This window comes from Colobus angolensis, unplaced genomic scaffold (genome assembly GCF_000951035.1).
Source record: "Colobus angolensis palliatus isolate OR3802 unplaced genomic scaffold, Cang.pa_1.0 Scaffold68, whole genome shotgun sequence".
NCBI lineage: Eukaryota > Metazoa > Chordata > Mammalia > Primates > Cercopithecidae > Colobus > Colobus angolensis.
The window spans coordinates 4,495,142-4,504,778 of NW_012120487.1; the positions used below are offsets into that span (position 1 = coordinate 4,495,142).

General features: G+C 41.6%; 1 protein-coding gene across 1 annotated transcript in view; it reads right to left on the minus strand.

The window, feature by feature from the left end:
• LOC105500735 (epidermal growth factor receptor substrate 15-like) overlaps positions 1–3,071 on the minus strand; it is an 80,083-nt gene extending 77,012 nt beyond the window's left edge. Inside the window, exon 1 of the mRNA XM_011926369.1 lies at positions 3,020–3,071. Within this exon, the coding sequence (XP_011781759.1) occupies positions 3,020–3,071 (52 nt within the window). The remainder of the gene's footprint in view (positions 1–3,019) is intronic.
• Positions 3,072–9,637: the final 6,566 nt, after the last annotated feature.

Here is a 9,637-nt window from a genome sequence, read left to right on the forward strand (position 1 = left end):
GCCCGCCCGCCGGAGCAGGCCGCGGCGCCGCCCAAACCCTGGCACCGGAGTTTCAGCCGACGGACCAGAGCCTGCCCTTGGGGTCGCCTGGGAAAACCCGGCACGGACATAAAATTAAAGCGGACGGGCTGCGGAGGCGACTCCAGATTGGCTTGTGAACTTCAGACAGGCCACCTACCTACGCTGAGCTCCTGCTTCTGAAAAATGGGGGAAATTATAACCAAAGGCCAAGTTGCTTACAAGGACTAAATGAGATAATGATAGAAAATAATAATGGCACTTTGTATATGCCAGGCTCTGTACTAGACTCTTATTTTTTGAATTGTATGAATGAAGGAACTGAAACACAAGTGTCTTACTAAGGTCATATAGCTAATTATATAGCTGAATTAGAATCCGAATCTGACTGTAAAACCTTTATTTAACCATCTGCTAGTATATTGAAAAAGACGTTAAGTTATTCCCTCCCACAGCCAAAATCCATTTGGAAAGGGGAAGCAAAAATGTATTTGCCCAGTGCCTGTCATATTTAGATTGTTTAACAAGGGAACGCTGGTGCCTGTAGCACTCCTAGCTTCTCTCATTGTCCACTTGGCAAACTCCTCCTTCTTTCTCAGGGCATAATTCAAGTATTACCTCCTTTGCAAAGTATCTTTTTCTCCTCCTCATGTCAAAGTTACACACTCTCCTTTATAACCTTTCTTCTCTACCTTGTGAAGTCATCACCCTAATGACAGTTTACACCTATCTATCCCTCTAGATTAAGAGCTCCTCAATGCCAAGAACTGTTTTCAATATATTTCTATATCGTCAGACCCTAGCATTACAGTAGGTGCTCAGTAAAGGCCTTCGTTTCTGCCTATGTTAAACATAACACATCCTACACCTTCCGATGCTGCCAGTCTTCAGTTGGAATACCCAGTTACTTAAAAAATTCATCTTCAAAGGCTAAGAGTATACACCACCTACTTCAAGAAGCCTTCTAGGAACTCCACACCCCACCTCTAAGTTGTTCTGATGTGACCTTTTTTATACTCTGCCTTATTTATAAGCGTTAGTTGAGGGCTTGTCTCCACCTCACTGCACTGTAAAATCCTTGAGGACAAGGAGCTGACTCACTACTATATCTCCCTCATTGTTGAGCCTACCACAGAGACCTCAATAAATGTGTTTGCCCAAATTGGTCTTAATTTCTTAGTCACATTGGCTTCCCATGGCAACAAACCACAACTCTTATCAGGCCTACACCCATTACCATTATCATAGCAGTCCCTGTGGTAGGAGGGACAACCGAACAAGACCCAGGATGGAGTTAGCCCCACCTAAGTTTTTAGACTATTGGCGCCACAAGCAAACCATTCCAGAAAATTCCCCAGGAACTCCTAATTATACTCAGACCCCTTCTGGCAAAGGCCAGCTAACAAAAGCAAGCCATATCGGTCTGGTGAGTAACCACTTATTCAAGAGCATCTTCCTTGGCTTCTTTTTTGCTGTTAAATGTCTTTAACTGAAGAGAGAATAAGAGATACTGTTTTACATTACTTCACTTTGGTACATTTATCAGCCATAACCACCACCGATCTTTCTACTGGTGTTTTCTACTTTATATTAGCACATTTGAGCTTCACAACTCTAAGAGGAAATAATCATCTTACTCACTTTACAAATGAGGTCATGCAGGGTCACAGAGGCTAAGTGATTTGCCCAAGGTTATACAACTAATAGCCAAAGACGCATAGTATAGTGAAATAAATAGGGCTCGGACATTAGGAATATCCAGGTTCCAGTCCTGGCTCTCCCATTCACTAGTTGTATACCCTTAGGGTTGTTGTGAGGATGAATGAAATAACATATATGAAAGTGCCTAAACTTGTAGCTACACAAATTATGAAATCCGAAAATCATGGAGCAAATTGCTTTGGGGAGTATAATTTCACTTGCTATTCAAGGAGACTCCTCCAAACCATATGAGATGTAAAATATTCCTCTCAGATAAAGAAGGTGGAATCCCTGCTGTATAATTTCCTGGAAAGGCAGTGAGAGTAGCAAAGAGAATATTAAGAATCACTTAGAGTGTGACCTCAGGCAAACCATTTAACCTCTCTGAGCTTCAATTTCTCATATATGAGCTTCAGTTTCTCATATAGGAAATGTAAGGAATTATTACTGTTATGACTCTTATATGATTTATATTAAGTCAAAAGTCACACCTTATCCAGGCATGGTGGCACATGCCTATAGTCCCAGCTATACAGGAGACTGAGGCAGTTGCACAGAGCACAAATTCAGCCTGGGCAACATCTCAAATAAATAATTTGAAATAAATAATATCATCTCAAATAAATAATACCTTGTGTGTATACAGTATTGCTTTTCACAGTTTATAAATGTTTTATTTTTATTTCTATTTTTTTGAGACAAGGTCTCACTCTGTCACCCAGGCTGGAATGCAACAGCACAATCTCGGCTCACTGCAACCTCCGCCTCCTGGGTTCAAGCGATTCTTGTACCTCAGCCTCCTGAGTAGCTGGGATTACAGGCGGGAGTCACCGCACCTGGCCAGATGTTTTTATTTATAGACTCTAGCACAACTTCTAACGTTCAGTAAGTACATTATAAAAGTTTGTTGAATTGAACTGAACACAATCTCATATATAATTGTTATTTGGATCTTCACTTTATCCCCATAAGAAAATCAAGGAACAACTATTTTATAAATAATTTCTATAAGTAAGAGCGTTGACAGCAGGCTTGGGTCTTGATTAACAAAAAATAAAAAGAATCAGATGCCCCAGCAAGGGAAGACTTGCTTAAAATCTTTATAGCGGAATTGCCCCACATCCCCCTCCAGACTACCAATAATTTGTAGTGGCTTCTTTCCTCATTCGTAGGTTCTGGTTTAAATTAATGACATGTAATGGAGGATGGGAGCATGTCTATAGGGAAGAGAGTAATGGGCCAAACTCCCAAAAAAGGCCTAGAACTTCTGAGAGAGGTTTTTTTTTAAAAAATGACAAACCAATGACAATTTGCAAATGTGTGTCCCAGATCTCATCAGAGCCCTGGGTCATATCCCAAATCTATTTTAGGAGAGGAAAATGTAGCAATCGAATATATGTTATAATCTAACTCATTATAACAAGAATGAGTTGCATGGAGCAGACAAGAAGAATTTGTTTTTTTCTAGGACAACTTAATGTCTCTGGGTCACTAAGCCTCATTTTCCTCATTATAACATTGAAGGTAGTAATATCTACCTTGTATGGATGGTTTAAGGATTAGAGCTCATGTATAATGACCTATCAAAGGGACTGGCCTGGACTAGATGTTCAATAAGTAGTAGCTATAGATACCATTCTTCAAGATCACTATTTAACTCTCCACCCTTCAGGCAACCCTCCAACAATTAAGTTGGTTTGACAGATATATTAGTTACATAAATGGGGATGCCAGACCAGACCAGGTGGCTCATACCTGTAATTCTAGCACTCTGGAAGGCCGAGGCAGGAAGATTCCATGAGCCCAGGAGTTCAAGACCAGCCTGGGCAACATAGTGAGACCTCATCTCTCTCTCTTTTTTTTTTAATCAATCAAATAAAAATAAATAAATAAATAAGAATGGGAGTGCTTTGAACAACTGACATATCCCCATCATTGAAAAAGTAGATGTTCCCTAGGTAAATAAAGTTGTATCTGATGACTTAAATCTGAATACTAATAGCTAACAATTGCTGTTTTCTTTTTTTTGTTTTATTTATTTATTTATTTAATTTGAGACAGTGTCTTGCTGTGTTGCCCAGGCTGGTCTTGAATTCCTGGGGTCATGCCATCCTCCTGCCTTGGCCTCCCAAAGTCCTGGGATTATAGATGTGAACCACTGCACCCAGGCAAATTGCTGCTTTAATGTGCATTATTTCATTTATTCCTCAAAACAGCTCTACAAGGGTTATTTTTAATCTTTTTTTAAACAGAAGAGGAATTTGTCCAAATTCATAATGACCATGCTGGGAATTATACACAGGTCTTCTGACTCAAATGCACTTTTTCCTAGGGTGTGTTGCTGGTGTCCTGCAGATATTAATCACCACCCAAGAAAACTTGTTAAAATGGTGCCTTGAACATGGGAAGCTGAAGATGAGGCTCTGGATTTACGATAAACCTAAACCCAGGATGAGCCTAAAGAGGAGACCTTAAATCATAAACAGCTTTGTCACCAACCATCTTTTTATCCTACTCTAACTCCAAACCCCCTCCCCAATCCATCCTTAAAGGAAATCAAGACTACTTTTATTTTTCTTATTTTCCAGCTTTTAGAGGCAGCTGTCATATTAATGCTTCATGAACACTGTGTGTCTGTAATGTCAGCATCTAGAAAGTTCAGAAATGTGAGGTAATAGAGACTATGAAAAAAAAAAAATGAGGAACTCTCCGAATACACAGAGACAGTTTATTTGCATGAGACTTTGAGAGATGGGCTTTCCATATAGATGGTGCTAAACTATATTTTAAAATTTTACTACAATTCTTATGGTAATCTGAAGCTCATCCTTCTAAGCTGCTGGTTTCATAAATATAGTCCATCATTGTTCGCGTTTGCCCAGGGCAGAAAGAATATGTGAGGCGGCACAATAACAACAATTGTGCTACGCAAATAACCATCCCTGTGCCAGGGACTGAGCCATGAAAATAACAAGCAGTAAGAGATTTGTAAATGCCACACACACGCAGGGTGTGATAGGACAGTTCAAAATTGTCATCATCGCTAACTTTTCAGGGCAGTGGGATGCCTTGGGAAGAACTTGAGTTTAGGACTGGGAAGGCCCAGGTTGGTCCGGTTTTGGTCCTGCAGGTTCTTTGTTTGGTGACTTTGCAGAAGTCAGGAACTATACCAAGTCATGGTTTCCTCTCCTGTAAACCGAAAGTAATTATAATACCTACCTGCTCATGCCATTACAATGATTAAATGAAGGTTCATGTGAAAACCTGGCACACAGCAGAAACTAGATAAGCATTAGCTCCTTTTTCTTCCTACTGGAGAACATGTAGGGTTTAAGTAACCAGAGCATAAAAATAGAAAATATTTTTAAAGGTTTCCAGTGGCCTTCCAAAGCCCACTTAATGGTTTTTTAAATAACATTTATTTAATCAATTTGTAATATTTATTGAGTACTATATAGTAAGAGAGGTTATTATATTTATGTCCCCAAAGGCCATTGGCTTCTGGTGAGAAAGCAAACACTGTTTTGCCCTTGCCCTATGTCCTTCCTTTCCTCTCTGTCCTTTATGAAGGGTCCTGGAAGCCTTAAGAAACCAAAAAGAACACCGTAGGAAAGAAACCTTGCACTCATGGCTGCAGGTTCTTTCATCTGCAGGTTTCAAAGCATTTTCTCCATAGGTAATTACTAGCCCTGCTTACCATGTGTGAATGCTGAGACACCATCAAATTAAGAAGCTTGCCCTAAATCACAAGGCAAGTCAGAGGATGGGCTACAGGCAGAACAAAGCTGTCCTGTTTGCCAGACTTGGGCTCTAAAGTAGGGCACATGAGAGTCAACAGGAGACTTCCAAGTGATGAGGAAAAAGGTTTGAGGAATCCTGATTCTGAATCAGTGCAATAACAAGAGCATGGGCTTCAGAGTCAAATTTGATTTCAAATCTCAGCTCAGCCCCATTTGACTGGCTGCCTGACCTTTGTCAAATCATAAACTAAGTCTAGTTTCCCTTTTTGTAAAATGAGGGTATTCTTACTTCTAAGGGTTTCGGGGAAAGTTAAATTATGTAACTAGTGTGAGAGAGCCTGGTTCAGTATCTGTCACTTAGCAGGTGCTGATAACGTTGGTTTATGTCATTGGGAAAAGTTAATATATCTCCCCCACAAACACAAAATAGCAAATAGACAACTCTTTCAGTCAAAGATTTTCAAAGCCATAATCACAGTTGTGTCTCAGTTTAAACCCATGACATCTCACATTATAGCACAAATAGAGGATGCCTTGTTCAGGCCTTCATCACTTTTCTTCCTTGATTCTGTGCTTTCTCTCATAGCCCGAGTCCAATCTACCAGCAAGTTCTGTAGGCTCAATCTCCAACATATATCCAAAATCCTAATTTCCAGGTCTGACTACTTTTTACTATCTCCACTACCATGGCCTTTCTCTTGGACCACTGGTAAAGTTTCTTAACCAATATCCCCACTTCCATGATTTTGCCTATGTTCATTCTCCATATCATAAACGGAATAATCTATTTTTATTTACATCAACCCAGGCTGCAGTGCAGTGGGACGATCATGGCTCACTGTAGCTTTGAACTCCTGGGCTTAAGCGATCCTCTTGCCTCAGCCTGAATGATCTTTTTTTTCTTTTTTTGAGACAGCATCTCACTCTGTCAGCTAGACTGGAGTGCACTGGTCCAATTTCAGCTCACAGCAGCCTCCATCTCCCAGGCTCAGTTGATCCTCCTACCTCAGCCTCCAGAGTAACTGGGACTACAGGTTCACACCACCACACCCAGCTAATTTTTGTGTTTTTGTAGAGACAGGGTTTTGCCGCATTGCCCAGGCTGGTCTTAAACTCTTGGGTTTACATAATCCACCCGCCTTGGCCTCCCAAAGTGCTGGGATTATAGGGGTGAACCACTGCAGTCTGCCTGAATGACCTTTTTAAAACATAAACCAGATCTTATTATTTTCCTGGTTAAAACCCTACAGGGACTTCTCATCAAGCACCTGAACATGGCCTACCGTGGGTAAAATATGTGTCAGCAAAGCCCAGAAGAGCAAGATGTTTGGTGAAATGGAGCATAGTAGAGATGAGAGAGAGGAACTAGCAGAGAAAAGTGGAAGAGGTGTTAGAAAATACCCAGAAGGACTCATGGCTGGACTACAAGAGGTTGAGAGAAATGTTTCTCTCTGGAGATTCTCTTTTTTGTAAAATGAGGATATTCTTACTTCTGAGGATTTCGGGGAAAGTTAAATGATACAACTGGTGTGAGAGAGCCTAGTTCAACATCTGTCACTTAGTAGGTGGTGGTAATGTTGGTTTATGTCACTGGGGGAAGTAGCTCAAGAGATTCCCAAAACTAGCTCAAGAGATTCACAATCACCACTGGAAGCAAAGGAGATTCTTATTGTTTTCTGTTGATGGCATTTTAAAATCTAGTGGCCTGGGTTTTTTTTTAAGCGCCCAATCAGGAATCTATTTTACCCTTTTTTAAAATTTATTTATTTTTACTTTTATTTTTATTTTTGAGTCTCACTCTGTCGCCAGACTGGAGTGCAGTGGCGCGATCTCAGCTCACTGCAACCTCTGCCTCCCAGGTTCAAGCGATTCTCGTGCCTCAGCCTCCTGAGTAGCTGGGATTAGAGGCACATGCCACCACACCTGGCTAATTTTTGTATTTTTAGCAGAGATGGGGTTTTGCCAAGTTGGCCAGGATAGTCTTGATCTCCTGACCTTGTGATCTGCCCACCTAGGCCTCCCAAAGTGCTGGGATTACAGGCATGAACCACCGCACCTGGCCTATTTACCCTTTTAAAAGTAAGAATTATACACTAGGAGCCCTAACATCAGGACAATGGTTAAGATGGACTTTGGAATCAAATTTGACATTGAATCAAGTTCCTCCACTTATAAGCTACAACACCATGATCAAGCTATTAAAACTCTTTGACCCTCAGTTTCATGCAGACTACCATACAGAAGGAATAAAAGAATTAAATAGACAATGATTATAAAGCACTTTGCATAGTATCTGAGACACGGGGAGTAAGTGTTCAACAAATGGGGACTATCCGATGATGATGGTGATGATGAGGATGATGACGATGATTAAGAATTGGGTTATCTTTTTAAAAAATTTTTTTAGATACAGGGAGTCACTCTGTCGCCTGGGATGGAGTGCAGTAGTACAATCATAGCTCACTGTAGACTCAAACTCCTGGGCTCAGGTAGTTTCCCACCTCAGCATCCCAAGCAGCTGGGACTACAGACACATGTTCCCATACCTGGATAATGTTTTTATTTTTTATAGAGACTGGGTCTCACTAAGTTGCCTAGACTGGTCTTGAACTCCTGGGCTCAAGCAATCCTCCTGTCTCAGCCTCCCAAAGTGCTGGGATTACAGATGTGAGTCACTGTGCCTGGGTGCCTGACTGCCTGCCTAGGGTGAGATTTAAATTGGCCTTGTAAGCTAATGAAAAGTGAAGTCTATTCTGAGGCAATGTGGAGTCATTGAAAGGTTCACAGGAAGGAAAATAAAAATCCAAAATCATGTTATAGAAAGGTAACTCAGCCGGGCACGGTGGCTCATGCCTGTAGTCCCAGCACTTTGGGAGACTGAGGCAGGCAGATCACTTGAGGTCAGGAGTTTGAGACCAGCCTGGTCAACATGGCAAAACCCCATTTCTACTAAAAAAACAAAAAAAAAAAAAAAAAAATTTGCCAGGTGCTGTGGTGCACGCCTGTACGCCCAGCTACTTGGGAGGCTGAGGCACGAGAATCTCTTGAACCTAGGAGGCAGAGGCTGCAGTAAGCCAAGATCACGCCTCTGAACTCTAGCCTGGGGGTGACAGAGCAAGACTCTGTCTCAAAAAAAAAACAAGAAAGGTAACTCTATTCAGCATTACACTGGAGTTTCCAGCCAGGGCAATTAGGCAAGAAAAAAATAAAAAGCCTCCTTATTGAAAAAGAAGTAAAACAATATTTGCAGATGAGATGATCTTGTATATATAGAAAATCCTAAAGAAAGAAAAATCTGTTGGAATAAACGAGTTCAGCGAAGTTGTAAGATGCATTAATATAGAAAAATCAATTATATTTTTATACACTAGCAATGAATAATCTGAAAATGATAGCCAGCTATGGTGGCTCATGCCTGTAAGTCCCAGCTACTTGGGAGGCTGAGGCAGGAGAATTGCTTGAGCCCAGGAGGCAGAGGTTGCAGTGAGCCGAGATCCCACCACTGTGCTCCAGCCTGGGTGACAGAGTGAGACTCTATCTTGGCGGGGGGGAGAAACTGAAAATGAAATTAAAAAATCAATTCTGGCCTGGCACAGTGGCTCACCTCTGTAACCCCAGCACTTTGGGAGGTCAAGGTGGGTAGATCGCTTGAGGTCAGGAGTTTGAGACCAGCCTGGGCTACATGGTGAAACCCTGTCTGTACAAAAAAAAATGCAAAAATTAGCTGGGCATGGTGGTGTGCACCCGTAGTCCCAGCTCCTCAGGGGGCTGAGGTGGGACAACCACTTCAGCCCTCCCAGGCAGAGGTTACAGTGACCCCAGATCGCACCACTGCACTCCAGCCTGGGTGACAGAACCAGACTGTCTCAAAAATGAAGAATAAAAAATATCAATTCCATTTACAATAACATCAAAAAGAAAAAATACTTAAGAATAAATTTAATAGAAATACAAGATTTGCAAATAAAAACTACAAAATATTGGCCAGGCGCGGTAGCTCACGCCTGTAATCCCAGTACTTTGGGAGGCAAAGGTGGGTGGATCACAAGGTCAGGAGATGGAGACCATCCTGGCTAACACGGTGAAACCTCGTCTCTGCCAAAAATACAAAAAATTAGCCAGGCGTGGTGGCGGGTGCCTGTAGTCCCAGCTACTCGGGAGGCTGAGGCAGGAGAATG